This window comes from Diaphorina citri, unplaced genomic scaffold, assembly GCF_000475195.1.
Source record: "Diaphorina citri unplaced genomic scaffold, Diaci psyllid genome assembly version 1.1 scaffold26, whole genome shotgun sequence".
NCBI classification, from domain to species: Eukaryota; Metazoa; Arthropoda; class Insecta; order Hemiptera; family Psyllidae; genus Diaphorina; species Diaphorina citri.
This window is the reverse complement of record NW_007377464.1, coordinates 149305-169387: the sequence shown is the minus strand read 5'-3', so window position 1 is coordinate 169387 and position 20083 is coordinate 149305. Positions and strand designations below refer to the sequence as shown.

Below are 20083 nucleotides of genomic sequence, written 5' to 3'. Positions count from 1 at the left end.
TTCCTTCAATCCCCTCTTCTCGAATCGGGCCCGTGTGTTTACTTTTTTGCACATTAAAATTTTGCGAAACGGGAGAGAGAGATTTCTTTCAAGGCGTAAAAATTACGACTCGTCAATTATTTCTCAATAATCAACCGATTGGGACCGGGGGTAGTTGAAATGATCGAGGTTGAAATGATCACTTTCTATGATTTTTTCCTCTGATAAGATAGGATATCCTTCGAAAGATAGAAAAAAACAATGGATTTTGGAGCTATCACCATTCAAATCTCCTTCCGCGTCTTCCGGCGGCCTTCGGCAAATCCTTCGACGATTTTACTTGCTCTTTCTTAGCCCGGACCTTCAATTTGTTGACCCACAAACCTACTACATATTTTCTTAGGAAAAAGGTAGGGGTTTCCCCCCAGCCCTTATTTAGATGTCCTCCCAAAAATGTTGGAAACCACTTTCCCTGGAAGTTGTTGAAGTTTTTTGTCCCTCTATTTTTATTGATACATTCGAGGTATTAGGAAACATTAACAATAGGGTAACTGTTGGGTGATAATTATATGTATGAAAACCCTCAACAAAGAACGACAAAGAAAGGTCAGTCACTCAAACAGGAATAGAACCCTCTGTTATTTATGTAAGGAGGGTGTAATGAGGAGGTTTTTACCAAGTCTGCCATTGACAAGGTCGTTCTTTTGAGGGCTTTGTTTTCGATTTCTCAACATATTGGAGCGGTTATTCTGTACTTCCATCCATACTTTGTAAAAGCCTGGAGCCAGTGGTTTCCAACCTTTGTGAAATCCCCCTGTTTCGGGGAACACGGGGCCCGCCCCTACTTGGAGATTGAGGGTCCTAAATGTAGTAATACACTAAAATATTTGCCTAAAATTTGGAGCATTAACAAGTCCTTCTGGCCCTTAAAAGTCACTGTTAATGTAAGTTGAAATAATCGAGGTTCTAATACTGTGTTTGTAGAAGTGCTTAATAGAGGACATTGCGAATATTTATAGAGGTGCTTAATGAACATCTTACGAATAAATAGAGGTGCTAAGATAAACTGCATATGTAATGAATATGTAATGTGTATGTAATGTGTAATGAATATGTAATGTGCCTAATAAACAGTATTATGAGATTATCACGTACTGAGACTACCTATGAACCTACGTATGTTTAATTATGTACACATGTATGTTATGTAACAAATTACTTATGTTATGAACAAATGATTGTAGGTTTAATTATGTCAAACGTTTAATACCGCATTTATGCGTTTTGTTGTCAATTCATGATGTAAGTTATGACGAAAAGGCGTAGATTTTTGTGATAGGACGACCTTTTTGTCCTCGTTATCAAATATTAGGACAACATTGTCGAGGGGGGCAAAAACCAAGGAGATTTGATATTGCGGTTCAGTCTAACGGCGATGGAGGAGGTGGATACGTTTTATAGCAGAATGGAAGGTAAAAGCCTTTGAAGGCATAATAATAGGAATAGACATTGGAAGAACGGGTAATATTGTAAATAACGGGTAATATTTCTAAATATGTAGGTACATAGTTTTTTTTAGCTCCCCTCAATGTTCTTTCGTAAACTTTTTCGAAGAAGACGTATAACTACCTATTTAATTATTTGTGGGTTTATTTTACTTTCCTTATCCTATAGGAAGGAAAGTAATGTAATCGGGTCAAATTTTCGATGGTCAGTTTTTAGTGTCAAAACACGTTTTTTTTAGCTCCCCTCAATGTTCTTTCGTAAACGTTTTCGAAGAAGACTTATAACTACCTATTTAATTATTTGTGGGTTTAGCCATCATTCTGATTTCTGTACCGGTTTATTTCTTTAAACTGGACCAGTGGTTTTCAACTAAAGGGGGTGCAAATTTCCTAAATCCATAAGTTCCGTGGTTTTCGGCCTAGAGGTTACCGTGGCCGAAAGTTTGAGCACCACTGAATAAAGACGATACATTTACCACCTTAATAATGTTCGATCAAACGGAGACCAATTAATTTTTTAATTTGCTCGGGAGGCATAAGAAATATAATTATTATAAAAGAATAAGAACAGATTTAATAATTCAAATAAAAAACGAGAATGTGTTCACTTGTGATGGTAGGTAACTAGCAAAGGAATCAAAGGTTCGTCTGGTAACCGAAATGGCGTGGGTTCAATCCTGACCAAGGCATACGAATTTCGTCATTTGTTTGTAAAAAGGTCGCTCTATTAGGTGATAGTGAAAGCTATGGTAGGTAATAACAATAAAAATAATGTAATTATATTATCATAATAATATTCAAGTGGTTCCCAACTTATGCGGCACAGAATGCTGACGAAAGGGGCCGGATTGCTCATGTGATCTCGGTAACATAACGCTGTTCAAATAAATTACTATGTATTGTAGGTACTTATTCTTTTTAATAGTCTTTTCTTACTTAAATAGGGTCTGCGCAGCGCGGCGTCCTAAATATGGTCGGCATCCGTGGCACAAGTTCTGCTTTTACGGATGGGTATGTGTAGGTGTACCAGTATACTTACTTACTTACTGCCAGGGCCATTTGAAGCCTAGAAGACTTTTTGCCTCGCCAAGCTGTTCTGTCTTGTGCGTCTTCTTCCGTGGTATTGATTTTTGCCATGTCTCTCTTAATCTGATCTTTCCATCTCAGCTTTGGGCGTCCTCTTCTTCTCGTCCCTGTTAGTTCTCCTTCCCAAACACTCTTGATTAGACTTTCATCATCTCTTCTTAACACATGTCCCATCCATCTATTTATTCAAATTTTGTATGTTCTGGTGTTGTTATGATGTAAAAATAATAAATGTAAACTTCTGGAAACCACTTTCCCTGGAAGTTGTTGAAGTTTTTTGTCCCTCTATTTTTATTGATACATTCGAGGTATTAGGAAACATTAACAATATAGTAACTGTTGGGTGATAATTATGTCTGCGCAGCTATTATTTACATGACACCGACTCATCCGTGGCACAAGTTCTGCTTTTACGGATGAGTATGTGTACCAGTATACTATTTATTCAAATTTTGTACGTTCTGGTGTTGTTATGATGTAAAAATAATAAATGGAAACTTGATAACAATAAATAAATAAATAAAGGAGCTGGTCTAAACGGTCTCTATCTTCTTTCAACGACCCTTTTCACCGCTGGTCCCGACGCGCCATCTATGCGCCCAAATTGTCACCACGGTGATTTTTAAAGGAAGGATGAAGATTGAGAACCGCTGGCCCCTCGCTTATGATAATGCTAACGTGTACAAGTCCCCCTCCATCGTCTCCCCCCTTTTCTTTACAATCTGAGCACATTGGAGCCCCCAGGGTCAAAGTAGTAGCGCGTTTGGTTGCTCATATAACACTCCGCGCTCACTGATAACAACAACAACTCGCTTTTTCAACATACGTTTTTCGATACCCAAGTTTGAGAGAGAGAGTCAGAAGTTTGTTTGAGAATCTACGCTCAGTCGCTCTGGTAGCTCGCGAACCATCTGCTCTCAGTCCATGACTATCGCTCCGAGGGTGACGATCAACTTCTACAAATATAAAAAGAAATAAAGCCCCCAGTGTCTGCAAAAGTGTGTTTTTAATTTTTATTTAATAACAACTATTTATTCATTCATTGGACTTTGTTTATTTTCGGAGTTTTTTTCGCCTAAATTCGACCGTTTTCCGGCCCTCACGTGCGTGCATATCCCTGTGTAGTTATAAACGTGTAAATATTAGATTCATTTATTTTTTTAGACACCGTATTATTTTTTCCTATCTCTTATCTATCTCTTTAGGAAAGTTCGCCCGGGCTTTTTTATTCGGGCCTGTTTTAACCCACCCTATCGGACGTTTTTATAACCTTCGCGTGACCCCGTTTTTGGCGGTTTTTCGCTCCCCGTAATCGGACGTTTTTACGTTACGTCTGGTGTACGTTTCCACGTGTTACCATTTATTTTTTCGTTGTTTTTGTCCTTGAAAGGGCCGCTTTTTGACGGTTTTTCTCCCCTTGAACCGGCTGTTATTGACGAATTTTCTGCCCACAACCGGACAGTTTTTGACGGGTTTTCTGCCCTCGACCGGACTGTTGACGGTTTTTCAAGATGAATCACGACCAAAACAACGCCGTGGAGGGCACCCCCATGTTGCTCAAACCGGAGGCGATGATCACGGTGAAGAAGTCGAAATTCAGCATCGACCAGAAGAAGGAACGGGGGGATCCGTCGAAGATATATCAGAGTGACACCATCACCAAGCTGAGGAACAAACCGGCTCACATGGGCCAAAGTCATGCGTTCATTCCGAGCAAACACCAAACCTCGTAAGTGTCCCCTGCGGCGCATGGCCGACGACTTTCCTCTGAAATCTAGGTGAACAAAAGGGGAGAAAAAAAAAAAAAAAAAAAAAAAAAAAAAAACATTGTTAAAACGCACTTAACATTGGTGAACTTTTTTACTTGACATTTCCAATCAGCATAATAATTTGGCGATAAGACAAATTTTAAGAAATTTTCGAAAGTGGTGTGATGATATTGCATAAAAAACATTCAAAAAATACTATTTTGTCGTCCTATTCAAGCATTGGAAAGCTCAATATACATATTGTGTCCTATATGAAAAATAGTGCCTTTGCCTCAAAGGAGCCCCAAACTGTAGAAGTTTCCAAAAAATCAAGGCCCGACCGCGGAATCTCTCTCGGCCCATTGGCCCCATTTTTGCGTCAGGCCTAAGATCACACGTATCACTCATCACAATGTTTCCAAATTCTGTTTGAGTTATTTAAAACACTTCACCATTATCATCCCGTAAACATTTGTTTAAAACAGGGCCGAAATCGCGAGCGAGGACCGGGGCTGAAATTGTAGATAGAGAGGCTCGGGTGAGAAAATGAAGCCACTGACCTTCAGCCTAATATTTTCAAGGTCGTGGCCGATAATGTTCAAGGCCAAGAACAGAGGTAGCCCTTCATACAGGATATGAGGCGAGAGTGAGAATTGGGTTTATTTTTTTAGTGGATGCGCCAAAATCACCAATTTTTTTTTTTAAACATGATAGGAGAAAATCGGATTTAATCTTTGAATTTTTTTAGTGGTTGTACCAAAATTACCAGCTTTTTTAATTCAAAATAAGAGTAAATATAAGAGTTGGGTTTACAGTTTTAGCCAAAATTAACAACATTTCTACTTTTTTCAATAGGTTACCTGCAAGATGAGAGAAGAGAAAGTTTAGTTCGATTTTTTTAGTGGATGTGCCAAAATCACCAACACTTCTTGCACACAAAAAAAAAGGCATAATCTTTTAGAAGAAACTCAGTAATACAGTTTTTAACTTTAAGAAAGAGTACATAATAGGCATGTCTTTCTAGCTTTCTCTTTCTACCATTATTGTTTGTTAACTTATTTATCCACAAATAAATCGAACTCTTTGAACTTTTAGTCTAAAACGGCGCCTGACAAGCGACAAATCTAATCTGAATGTGTATATCGGATAATGGATGTGTTTACACACACAGATTGAACACCTAAAACCAACACATGTATCACCATATCACGAACGCATAATGACCTGATTCTCGCATATAAGCATGCTATAGGCACATTAGGCACGCTATTCTCGAGTATTTCTACCCGGATTATATCTGGGTTCTACCCGGATTCTATCTGGGTTCTACCCGGATTTTACCTGGATTCTATCTGGGTTCTACCCGGATAGAATCCTAGTTTGGTTACTTGGGTTCCTATAGGCGGGAAGAGCTCTCGAGATGTGCGAGTTTGCTGACATCACTATATCTCAAGGGTTTTGCTTTCAAGTTTGTTGGTGTCACTATTTTCTCAGGGGTTTTCTTTTTGCAAGTTTGCTGATGCCATCATCACTAAACTAATTTCATGGGTTCGATCGTGCAATTGGCAGACCATTTCGAAACTGAATTCAACTATCTTTCCCATCAAACAAAATTTGGACAGAAGCATGTTGAATACACCAATGGATCACTGAAGTTGAGCAACGCTGCGTGTGGTTCGTATCCGGATGGGTGACCATTTGAGCAATCACGTGTTGACTTTTTCGGTGTTCTGAATGCAATGTCATTGAAATTCAGTCAGTCTATAAATAGTTAGATGGCAACCGACAATTTAATGTCAGGTGCCCTAAATAAAATACAATTGAAATCCACAGACAGTCTGCAAATAGGAGACCAGTTGTCTTATTTATAATTCAGGTGTTCTAATCCCAATACCTCATTCTAGTTTCAGTTCCATGGATAATAATACCTAATTGCCTAATATTCTACGAGTATTTATTTATAATTGTAGGTACCTACTTCTATTATTATCTCCCCTCAGATGTTTGTAGAACCCTCGTGTCTTTTGTTTAAACAGGTGAGGGTTGATCATGCTTGGTTAGGATTAAGGTGGAAATACAGGCTATAGGTTTAGTTTTGAACTTGAATATAGTACAGACATAAAATATACTCGTATGCTTCAAGGAACGTCTTTTTTGCATATCAGGGGTATTTTCCATGGTTCGGAAATACAAAGAGTCACTTCATCGAAATTTGGCCTTCCAACGTCCTTTCCAGATTTTCCTTTCTTATACTGTTCTCGGACTTCGTTGCACTAGTGCCCCGAACCTTATATTTGGTTCTTTCTTCTCATTCAATACTTGGCAAAGTCACTGGGCTCGGGACTATCCTATCGTCTCTTCTTGGACCAATGGACCTTCAATCCTTCCTTGGACCCCTCTTTGCGAATCGGGCCCGTGTGTTTACTTTTTTGCACATTAAAATTTTGCGAAACGGGAGAGAGAGAGAGAGATTTCTTTCAAGGCGTAAAAATTACGACTCGTCAATTATTTCTCAATATGTAAGTTATGACGAAAAGGCGTAGATTTTTGTGATAGGACGACCTTTTTGTCCTCGTTATCAAATATTAGGACAACATTGTCGAGGTGGGCAAAAACCAAGGAGATTTGATATTGCGGTTCAGTCTAACGGCGATGGAGCAGGTGGATACGTTTTAGCCGAATGGAGGGTAAAAGCCTTCGAAGGTATAATAATAGGAGTAGACATTGGAAGAACGGGTAATATTGTAAATAGGTAACGGGTAATATTTCTAAATATGTACGACAAAGAAAGGTCAGTCACTCAAACAGGAATAGAACCCTCTGTTATTTATGTAAGGAGGGTGCAATGAGGAGGTTTTTACCAAGTCTGCCATTGACAAGGTCGTTCTTTTGAGGGCTTTGTTTTCGATTTCTCAACATATTAGAGCGGTTATTTTGTACTTCCATCCATACTTTGTAAAAGCCTGGAGCCAGTGGTTTCCAACCTTTGTGAAATCCCCCTTCAGGAGGGCCTTGTTTCGGGGAACACGGGGCCCAACCCTTCTTGGATTTTGAGGGTCCTAAATGTAGTAATACACTAAAATATTTGCCTAAAATTTGGAGCATTAATCTCTCTGGCCCTTAAAAGTCACTATTTGGTTTCTGGCCCTTAAAAGTAACTGTTAGGTTTATAGCCCTTAAAAGTCCCTGTTTGGCCCTTAAAAGAGGCTTGGTGACAATATGTGTAGCCCCTACAAGTCTTTACTCAAGGGGACATTACTTGCTTATTATTACAAGGGGGTCGTGCATGCCCTACGTTTACTCGTACCTGGTACTGTTATAGGTATACTTTTAGGTATATTTCAGTGTAGGGGTATCACCATTCAAATCTCCTTCCGCGTCTTCCGGCGGCCTTCGGCAAATCCTTCGACGATTTTACTTGCTCTTTCTTAGCCCGGACCTCCAATTTGTTGACCCACAAACCTACTACATATTTTGTTAAGATAAGCGTTTCCCTAACGAGGTATTCCTGCTGCCTACTTACCTACTGCTTGTGAAGTTTCAAGCATGTTGTTTTAATTTGTATTATGAATAATTCATACTAAACTCTTATCGCGATCATACAGTACATAGGTTAACCCATTTAGTGGAACCTATAGGTTTTGACACTCCCATGACTATTGCAGTATTGCGCCAGAGCACATCAAACTGATACGTTTCAAAAAGAGATTTCTAATAAATACCTGTAAAATTTAACTCAAGTCCTAAACAAATGATTTCTTTCTGAACGGAGAACTGTGATTAATTGATTATGAAGGTAAATACAGTAGAACCAATTATTTCAGCTAATTGGAACCAGGGGTAGTTGAAATGGTAGTCTTTTTCTCTGATAAGAAAGATAGGATATCCTTTGAAAGATAAATCCATTAAACATGCAGTCATGCAATAAAACATGCATGACATGCATCAAACGTTATGTCTGATGAGGTCATATTTCTGAATCAATACCTCTGTTTCTTTACCACAGGGCAATTACCTATTAGTCTCTTTATAAAACTTTCCCTAACGTCTTCAAAGTTTTGAATAATTCACTCATCGCGTGATGACAACCCACATGTTGCTGTAATAAGAGTCACATTAACAATTTACAGTCATAGTTAACAACCTTCGTGGCCGAGGGGGTATCACGACTTGTATTCCAAAGGTCTTCGGTTCAACTCCCGTCAAAGACCAATTTTTTGGATCTTTGAAAAAGCTCGAATTTCAATTACCACTGGACCAACCGTGCCCCCAACCGAGCTTACATAGTTGACTATACGAATCTACGAATAGGGAAAATCCAAAGAAATCGCTGACCATTGACAAGGTCGTTCTTTTGAGGGCTTTGTTTTCGATTTCTCAACATATTGGAGCGGTTATTTTGTACTTCCATCCATACTTTGTAAAAGCCTGGAGCCAGTGGTTTCCAACCTTTGTGAAATCCCCCTGTTTCGGGGAACACGGGGCCCGCCCCTTCTTGGAGATTGAGGGTCCTAAATGTAGTAATACACTAAAATATTTGCCTAAAATTTGGAGCATTAAAAAGTCTCTCTGGCCCTTAAAAGTCACTATTAATTTGGTTTCTGGCCCTTAAAAGTAACTGTTGGGTTTATAGCCCTTAAAAGTCCCTGTTTGGTTTCTGGCCCTTAAAAGAGGCTTGGCTTCTTCGGCACTTTCTCCGATTCCGTGTTCAGCTCAATATCACCATTCAAATCTCCTTCCGCGTCTTCCGGCGGCCTTCGGCAAATCCTTCGACGATTTTACTTGCTCTTTCTTAGCCCGGACCTCCACTTTGTTGACCCACAAACCTACTACATATTTTCTTAGGAAAAAGGTAGGGGTTTCCCCCCAGCCCTTATTTAGATGTCCTCCCAAAAATGTTGGAAACCACTTTCCCTGGAAGTTGTTGAAGTTTTTTGTCCCTCTATTTTTATTGATACATTCGAGGTATTAGGAAACATTAACAATAGGGTAACTGTTGGGTGATAATTATATCAGCGATCCATTATTGATTCCTGGAAACATAAAAATATAACACTTCTTTTTGTGAGGGCCTACCGTCAACTACCCCATGACTTTTATTTATAGTCGGAAGCAAACTAGCAAAGGAATCAAAGGTTCGTCTGGTAACCGAAATGGCGTGGGTTCAATCCTGACCAAGGCATACGAATTTCGTCATTTGTTTGAAAAAATGTCGCTCTATTAGGTGATAGTGAAAGCTCAAGTGCATTTCTCGAAAGATTTGGTACTTTTGGCACATCCACCAAAAAGATGTTTGAAACTTACAAAAGATGTTCTTTCTTGTGACTTGATTTCTGACCTTATCTATACTTTATCCTTATAAATTTGAGTGATGGTCGATCTAGGTATTCCAGGTGACATCGATGTCGATTTAGTAGGCGATATTGGTCGATTTCGGTCGATTGTAGCGAAATGGCGTGGGTTCAATCCTGACCAAGGCATACGAATTTCGTCATTTGTTTGAAAAAATGTCGCTCTATTAGGTGATAGTGAAAGCCCAAGTGCATTTCTAGAAAGATTTGGTACTTTTGACACATCCACCAAAAAGATGTTTGAAACTTACAAAAGATGTTCTTTCCTGTGACTTGATTTTTTGAATCACTGACCTTATACTTTATCCTTATAAATTTGAGTGATGGTCGATCTAGGTATTCTATGGTAGGTAATAACAATAAAAATAATGTAATTATATTATCATAATAATATTCAAGTGGTTCCCAACTTATGCGGCACAGAATGCTGATGAAAGGGGCCGGATTGGTTCGTGTGATCTCGGTAACATAACGCTGTTCAAATAAATTACTATGTATTGTACTTATTCTTTTTAATAGTCTTTTCTTACTTAAATAGGGTCTGTGCAGCGCGGCGTCCTAAATATGGTCGGCATCCGTGGTACAAGTTCTGCTTTTACGGATGGGTATGTTTACCAGTATACTATTTATTCAAATTTTGTATGTTCTGGTGTTGTTATGATGTAAAAATAATAAATGTAAACTTGAGGTCAAACACGAATTTCCTGACAAGTCGAGAGTCTCTTATTTGGACTGACAGGGTAGGGCATATGACAGTGACAATGTGACGTTCCAATTCTGGGCTATGACTATTATTTCAAAAATGACTATTACTATCTCAAAGATGACTATTATGTGGTACCTACTACCTAGTATTACTATTATTTCAAAGATGACTGGTATTCACGCATCACTGCTGAGATATGGACAAAACAACATACTTGACCAGTGACTACAACCATTACAATAAGATTGCACATCCGGACAACTTGATTCCAACCATTGCTTAACAGTCGTCTTGGTCTTACATCCGGATATAGGAATAGACCGTGCTAAGATCTGTATGGAAAGGTCATGTATCTTGCATCTTGTTCTAGGAACAACATGAAGTTCGAAATAAAGCGATATTCGAGAAGTCGATCAAGGGGTTAAAAAGAAGATGAGAAATAAAGAAAAATATTGGTAATAAAAAAAAAAACAAGGGGTTAAAAAGAAAATGAGAAATAAAAAAAAATATTGGTAAAAAAAAAAAAAAAAAAATGTTCTTTAAACGCACTTAAGATTGGTCAGTATTCAAAACTGCACTTGAGTTTTTTAGCTACCTGACATTTCCAATCAGCATAATTTGGCATAAGTATGAAATTTTCGAAAGTGGTGTGATGGTATTGCTTAAAAAACATTCATAAAATAATATGTACCTGTTTGTACATAATAATTATTTTATCGTCCTATTCAAGCATTACATATTGTATATTGTGTCCTGTATGAAAAATAGTGCCTTTGTCTCAAAGGAGCCCCAAACTGTAGAAGTTTCCAAAAAATCAAGGCCCGACCGGAATCTCTCTCGGCCCATTGGCCCCATTTTTGCGTCAGGCCTAAGATCACACGTCAGTTCATCACAATGTTTCCATTTCCAAATTCTGTTTGAGTTATTTAAAACACTTCACCATTATCATCCCGTAAACATTTGTTTAAAACAGGGCCGAAATCGCGAGCGAGGACCGGGGCTGAAATTGTAGATAGAGAGGCTCGGGTGAGAAAATGAAGCCACTGACCTTCAGCCTAATATTTTCAAGGTCGTGGCCGATAATGTTCAAGGCCAAGAACAGAGGTAGCCCTTCATACAGGATATGAGGCGAGAGTGAGAATTGGGTTTAATTTTTTAGTGGATGCGCCAAAATTACCAAATTTTTTAAAACATGATAGGTATAGGAGAGAATCGGATTTAAACTTTGAATTTTTTTAGTGGTTGTACCAAAATTACCAGCTTTTTTAATTCAAAATAAGAGTAAATATAAGAGTTGGGTTTACACTTTTAGCCAAAATTAACAACATTTCTACTTTTTTCAATAGGTTACCTGCAAGATGAGAGAAGAGAGAGTTTAGTTCGATTTTTTTAGTGGATGTGCCAAAATCACCAACACTTCTTGCACACAAAAAAAGGCATAATCTTTTAGAAGAAACTCAGTAATACAGTAAATTAACAACATTTCTACTTTTTTCAATAGGTTACCTGCAAGATGAGAGAAGAGAGAGTTTAGTTCGATTTTTTTAGTGGATGTGCCGAAATCACCAACACTTCTTGCACACAAAAAAAGGCATAATCTTTTACTTTAAGAAAGAGTACATAATAGGCATGTCTTTCTAGCTTTCTCTTTCTACCATTATTGTTTGTTAACTTATTTAGCCACAAATAAATCGAACGGTCTGAACTTTTAGTCTAAAACGGCGCCTGACAAGCGACAAATCTAATCTGAATATGTATATCGGATAATGGATGTGTTTACACACACAGATTGAACACCTAAAACCAACACATGTATCACCATATCACGAACGCATAATGACCTGATTCTCGCATATAAGCATGCTATAGTCACATTAGGCACACTATACTCGAGTATTTCTAATACCCAGATTCTATCTGGGTTCTACCCGGATTCTACCCGGATTTTATCTGGATTCTATCTGGGTTCTGCCCGGATAGAATCCTATATGGATGTGTTTACACACACAGATTGAACACCTAAAACCAACACATGTATCACCATATCACGAACGCATAATGACCTGATTCTCGCATGTAAACATGCTATAGGCACATTAGGCACACTATACTCGAGTATTTCTACCCGGATTCTATCTGAGTTCTACCCGGATAGAATCCTATTTTGGTGACTTGGGTTCCTATAGGCGGGAAGAGCTCTCGAGATGAGCGAGTTTGCTGACATCACTATATCTCAAGGGTTTTCCTTTCAAGTTTGTTGGTGTCACTATTTTTTCAAGGGGTTTCTTCTTGCATATTTGCTGATGTCACTAGCAAATTTCATCGGTTTGATCGCTTAATCAACGGACAGATTGGAAACTGAAATCAATTGTCTTTCCCATCAAACAAAATTTAGACAGAAGGGCTTGTAAGGTTGCTTCCCTTTGCCGAATAACCTTGACCCTTGGGAAGCGGGGCAAAGGCGATAGCACGTTGAATACACCAATAGATCACTGAAGTTGAGCAACGCTGCGTGTGGTTCGTATCCGGATGGGTGACCATTTGAGCAATCACGTGTTGACTTTTTTGGTGTTCTGAGTACAATGTTGTTGAAACACAGACCGTCTATAAATAGTTAGATGGCAAACAAGAATTTAATGTCAGGTGCCCTAAATAAAATACAATCGAAATCCACAGACAGTCTGCAAATAGGAGAACAGTTGTCTTATTTATAATTCAGGTGTTCTAATTCCAATACCTCATTCCAATTTCAGTTCCATGTCAGCAAAAAATTGAGCACATTTTCCTCATGTATCAGGACCTTAGCCAGGATTTTTTCCAGGGGGCCCCGAGAGACCAAAGAGTGATGTACCAAGGGGATGCTCCAAATTTTCAGAGTCTGGCCTAAAGTGAAGGAGAACAATGAAGCTCAAGGGAAGCCCGGTCATTGACGAATTCATACATTGAATCTTTTCATTCGATTTTTGGTATTCAGTATCCCATTAATTAACTGTGTGGGAGGTTCCTAATGATCTGATTTCATTGCGGAAATCGAACTCCAGAATCATTGCAACTTGATGAAATGATGGTCCAATTAGCAGACAACGATTTCATCATTTTCTCAGGCTGACAGACGGTGGAACACGCCTACTTCTCGCCCTATTAGTATTGTGCATGCGTTTCCCGAACTAATATTATGCGTGAACCTTTGCCAAGTCGTTCAGAGCCTTAGACAACAAAGTTTCTATGTCCACTGAGTACAAGCCTTCACTAGCTACACTAACCGCCCACCACCTAACATCTCTACTCTAAAGTACCTACAGAGTAAAGATCACAGCATTGTCACTGGCGTGTTAATCTTGATTCGAGTATTCCAATTAACAGATCCCAAAATGCCTCTTAACATGAGATTGTAGGGTTGGGGTAAGACTCGGATTTAAGAGTCTCATGTTGAACTAGGGATTTGTTGGTCCTTTTTTGGACGTTCTACAAACATGAAGCTGTGCTTGCGAAGATCCCAAAATGCCTCTTAACATGAGATTGTAGGGTTGGGGTAAGACATCTTTTTGTGAACGATTAGGTAATTAGTTAAACGTATTAAATCTGTTCCTCTGTTATCAACCTAACCCCGAAGGGGTACGTCATGAAACTCTGACAATTCTGATTAGTGTTAAAAGTCCAAAATTCCCCACTTTTGCCGAACGCATTCTCAGAAAGCTGTGGCCTCATGGTGAGAGCCGCCCTTGTTCTGTAATACATATAATTAGCAATAATTTCCCTGTGTCTCGAAAACGGTTCGTCAGCTCTTTCAATCTCGAAATAAGTCGGCCCTGATCCAAATACAATATCACGAGCCAGAAGCGTGCTATCAAATCAATGAGCGCTATTCATTGGAGAACACAGATCATCATTATTCATCGAGAAATGATCCAGATTAGCTTGGTCCGGAGAGGTAACTAATTCGCCAAACAAAACGGTCGATTCAGAAACGAAAAAAATCTACCATCTGTATAAAATTATAAATATTTGGAAACTCTGGACCTCTTCTCAAGTTCTCACCTTTTTTATAGCCACAGTTCCCTCTGTCAAACCTCTAAAAAAAAAAAAAAAAAGCTATAAACAGCCACTTAGCAACTTTTGCGATGTGTACTCTCGGATTTAAGAGTCTCATGTTGAACTAGGGATTTGTTGGTCCTTTTATGGACGTTCTACAAACATGAAGCTGTGCTTGCACAGATCCCAAAATGCCTTTTAACATGAGATTGTAGGCTTGGGGTAAGACATCTTTTTGTAAACGATTAGGTAATTAGTTAAACGTATTAAATCTGTTCCAAGACACCTTTTTGTGAACGATTAGGTAATTAGTTAAACGTATTAAATCTGTTCCTCTGTTACCAACCTAACCCCGAAGGGGTACGTCATGAAATTCTGACAATTCTGATTAGTGTTAAAAGTCCAAAATTCCCCCTTTTGCCGAACGCATTCTCAGAAAGCTGTGGCCTCATGGTGAGAGCCGCCCTTGTTCTGTAATAATTAGCAATAATTTCCCTGTGTCTCGAAAACGGTTCGTCAGCTCTTTAAATCTCGAAATAAGTCGGCCCTGATCCAAATACAATATCACGAGCCAGACGCGTGCTATCAAATCAATGAGCGTTATTCATTGGAGAACACAGATCATCATTATTCATCGAGAAATGATCCAGATTAGCTTGGTCCGGAGAGGTAACCAATTCGCCAAACAAAACGGTCGATTCAGAAACGAAAAAACAATTGTTTTTCCCATCAAACAAAATTTGGACAGAAGCATGTTGAATACACCAATGGATCACTGAAGTTGAGCAACGCTGCGTGTGGTCAATTTCCGGATGGGTGACCATTTGAGCAATCACGTGTTGACTTTTTCGGTGTTTTGAATGCAATGTCATTGAAATTCAGACAGTCTATAAATAGTTAGATGGCAACCGACAATTTAATGTCAGGTGCCCTAAATAAAATACAATTGAAATCCACAGACAGTCTGCAAACAAGCAAACAGTTGTCTTATTAATAATTCAGGTGTTCTAATCCCAATACCTCATTCTAATTTCAGTTCCACAGATAATAATACCTAATTGCCTAATATTCTACGAGTATTTATTTATAATTGTACTTCTATTATTATCTCCCCTCAGATGTTTGTAGGACCCTCGTGTCTTTTGTTTAAACAGGTGAGGGTTGATCATGCTTGGTTAAGATTTAGGTGGAAATACAGGCTATAGGTTTAGTTTTGGACTTGAATAGTACAGACATAAAATATACTCGTATGTTAAGTTACTTAAGTTAGAGATTTGGGTGGTTATGGGATAAGCTGAAAACTTGAACAATATGTGTAGCCCCTACAAGTCTTTACTCAAGGGGACATTACTTGCTTATTATTACAAGGGGGTCGTGCATGCTCGTACGTTTACTCGTACCTGGTACTGTTATAGGTATACTTTTAGGTATTTCAGTGTAGGGCAGACATATGAACTTGATATTCGTATGTGAGGAAGGGATATGATATATACCAATTGTCAAATTGTGCCATGATTGGTCAACAGTTCTCTTCTCGATTCACAACCTTGCTCTTCACCAGAAACTTTCCTTGTATTCTCTGAAAGTTAAGTCCAAAATCGAACTGACATTACGTCAGATATGATGGTAGAAAAGACAAGAAATTGGAGCACAAGAAGATATCTCATGCAGTTGGTTTCCGAGAACGAACCTTATCTGTTTAGGATAAAATCCCCCCCGGGTGGGAATCGAACCCGCGACATAGCGTTAATGCACTTTAAGTGTGTACCTTGTACAATTTCACATACTAGTAACTAGTAACTCGATCGGCAGTGTACATACTGAATTACTGTTGCTTAAAATGTAGCAAAATAACGCAGTAGGTAATCCGTCCCTATCCCTACTGTCACCACCCTTCCGGCTTCCGGTAAATACGTTCTTTTTCGCCAAAGAGCCAGGTATATTACGAAACATTTTACGGTTTTCTTCACGAGAAGTCAATTAGAAATTCGCGGCCGTTTCACGCACCGTTGCGTTCTAAAACTGAAGATACGAAATTGCGAATACAGTAGAGCCTCGATTATTTCAACCGATTGGGACCGGGGGTAGTTGAAATGATCGAGGTTGAAATGATCACTTTCTATGATTTTTTCCTCTGATAAGATAGGATATCGTTTGAAAGATAGAGAAAAAACAATGGATTTTGGAGTCTCCTATTCTGTCTTCCTTCTCTCTTCGATTTCGGGATGATAAGACCATAGCAGTTAAAGTTCCCTCTGTCAAACCTCTTAAAAAAAATCGTGGGCGTTTCACGCACCGTTGCGTTCTAAAACTGAAGATACGAAATTGCGAATACAGTAGGACCTCGATTATTTCAACTGATTGGGACCGAGGGTAGTTGAAATGATCGAGGTTGAAATTATCACTTTCTATGATTTTTTCCTCTGATACGATAGGATATCCTTCGAAAGATAGAAAAAAAACAATGGATTTTGGAGTTGAAATAACAGAGAGTTGAAATAATCGAGGTTCTAATACTGTGTTTGTAGAAGTGCTTAATAGAGGACATTGCGAATGTTTATAGAGGAGCTTAATTAACATTTTACGAATAAATAGAGGTGCTAAGATAAACTGCAGATGAATATGTAATGTGCCTAATAAACTGTATTATGAGATTATCACGTACTGAGACTACCTACCTATGAACCTACGTATGTTTAATTATGTACACATGTATGTTATGTAACAAATTACTTATGTTATGAACAAATGATTGTAGGTTTAATTATGTTAAACGTTTAATACCGCATTTATGCATTTTATTGTCAATTCATAGCCTCATTCGATGCAATCGTCGTCGCGTCGCGCGTCGATTCAATGCAATGTTTCGCCTGTCCGTTATTAGGCAGACCATACACTCTTTGCCTGACAATTTTACCTGAACGTGAGTGGCCTTAAACACACATGTATGTTATGTAACAAATTACTTATGTTATGAACAAATGATTGTAGGTTTAATTATGTCAAACGTTTAATACCGCATTTATGCATTTTATTGTCAATTCATGGCTTCATTCGATGCAATCGTCGTCGCGTCTTTCGTCGATTCAATGCAATGTTTCGCCTGTCCGTTATTAGGCAGACCATACACTCTTTGCCTGACAATTTTACCTGAACGTGAGTGGCCCGCCCTAAAACCACCTCTACAGGTAGCGATATTGTTCCTGACCGTTACTGGAACAAATTTTGATTGGCAATGTTATCAGTAATCACCTAATCAGCAATGTTTTATCACCAAAGGGGATAATTTCGTACCAATATCACCTGATTCTTGAATTTCAATCTCAGCTACTCATTCTTATTCAATTACAGATACCCATATGTATAACCCGCGATATTGTTCCTGACCGTTACTGGAACAAATTTTGATTGGCAATGTTATCAGTAATCACCTAATCAGCAATGTTTTATCACCAAAGAGGATAATTTCGTACCAATATCACCTGATCCTTGAATTTCAATCTCAGCTAATACTCATTCTTATTCAATTACAGATACCCATATGTATAACCCATAGATACCTATTCAATTACAGATAACAATAGTTTAACAATACAGATAACAAATAACAATAGTTTATGTGATTTAGTGGATATTAGGTATTTCTCTTCAAATAAAGCATCCTTAATTGCTTATCATACAATATGTAGGTACGGCAGAGGTGATTAGGTGAATGCCTGAGGCATTTTCTGTCATGTTCTTTGGGGATGTACTCCTTTGAGTCAGTAATCACCTAATCAGCAATGTTTTATCACCAAAGAGGATAATTTCGTACCAATATCACCTGATCCTTGAATTTCAATCTCAGCTACACAGCTACTCATTCTTATTCAATTACAGATACCCATATATTATGTATAACCCATACCTATTCAATTACAGGTAACAATAGTTTACAATACAGATAACAAATAACAATAGTTTATGTGATTTAGTGGATATTAGGTATTTCTCTTCAAATAAAGCATCCTTATTTGCTTATCATACAATATGTAGGTACGGCAGAGGTAATTAGGTGAATGCCTGAGGCATTTTCTATCATGTTCTTTGGGGATGTACCTACTCCTTTGAGTTGTGATAAAGATAACCTTTTGATAAATTAGGAGTGATGCTGGAGCTGGAGAATAGCGGTCCTGGGATGTTAGCGACTTTTGTAGATCGATTACTTTAACAGGTAGATATAGAAGTTAGCGAATTTTTCCCAGGTTTGATAGAGGGAACTGCAACTGCTATGAACTTCTCGTCCCTAAAGCGAATGAAGACAGGATTGGAGAAAGCCAACCATTCCGAGAACGAACCTCATCTGTTTACAGTTCGGGCGCGTCACCCTCCAATTTTCCAAAAGCTTAGAACTAGGCTGGAAGGCTTGCGCAAATCAGCTAGTCAGACCTATGTCAAGCCTAGAATGCCTAGTGGTCCTACTGATTGCCTATATTCCTATAGTTAGTCCGATTTGCGGGCAGGCTATGTTGGGGTTTAGAAACACGTTCTGCGGTTTAACCAACAGTAGTGCCAGATGCCAGTGAATTTCTTTCGATATGATTGTGATGGTTTTGTTATCATGTTTATCATGAACACTCATAACTTGGGGCACGGTTCAATGGATTTCGTTCAGACGGGAAGTGGCGGCTTTGGGAAAATGTTGAAATCCAGATCAGTGGGAAGTTTCATCTAATTGGTTTTACCCGTTTAAACCTATAAAAAAATCGAAATTTAGACGCCTTGAGTAGTGTCCACACTTATGTTAGAAACGTCGGACAATAATATGTTGTAAAACATTGTTTTCTAATTGTGCACGTGATTAGAAACTGACCCAACACTTCCACTTTCGACATTTCCAACAAAAATTGGACGTGCGACAATTACGTAGCCACCTGAAGCTGTGTTCACGGGTGTCGACTATGTGTGGACACGTCATGTAAAGCTGCGTCCACACATAGTGAAAAGACAGAAAAAACTCCATGGGACTCATGCGGTCATATCTCATACTGCTTTAGGCGAATTCCGGTAGTTGTGTAACGCCCACGGTCTAATTCTACACGATCAAAGGTCGTTGGACAGACCCTGTAATAGGTCAATGATATACGCCTATGAGAAGTGAACGGTAAGAGGCGTGAAAAACCTTCAACAAACGGCACTGGACACATGAATTTAACGTGTTGTAAGAATTGTTGTACCTATGTTGTTGTTTATCACTCATCACTGGCTGGAGGATCAAAGAGACGTAAAATTTCGTTCAAAGGAAATGAGGTCACAATGGAAAAATTTAAGGACGTCCGAGATATTTCGAATCTTCCTGTGGAATTTTTCGAACTGAGCTGTGGAAGGTATCATTGGAGAGAGGGATTTTGTTTCATCGCATCGTAAAAGGTTCTTAATGCCAGCCTACTTAGCCGGGCGCTTCGAACCCTTGACTTTTGCGCGCCTCCCGGCACGCTAGATTCAAGATCCTTCCGAAATTTCATATTATCTGCATAATTAGGTAAACATTTTAGACTTATAATAATTTTCGATAACCTTGATAAAATTCCATACCTCGGCAGGGATTGAACCCACGCCCTCCTGTTTACCAGGCGAGCGCCTTGACCACTACACCACCGAGGTAGGTTAGAACTGATGCTGGAACTGGAGAATAGC

The 20083-nt window shown here is 38.8% G+C and overlaps 1 protein-coding gene across 1 annotated transcript in view; it reads left to right on the top strand.

The window, feature by feature from the left end:
- The first annotated feature begins 3409 nt into the window (after positions 1-3409).
- LOC103510331 (proton-coupled amino acid transporter-like protein CG1139) overlaps positions 3410-20083 on the top strand; it is a 58170-nt gene continuing 41496 nt past the window's right edge. The window contains exon 1 of the mRNA XM_026824372.1: positions 3410-4299. Coding sequence (XP_026680173.1) covers positions 4082-4299 — 218 coding nt within the window. The 5' untranslated portion in view covers positions 3410-4081. The remainder of the gene's footprint in view (positions 4300-20083) is intronic.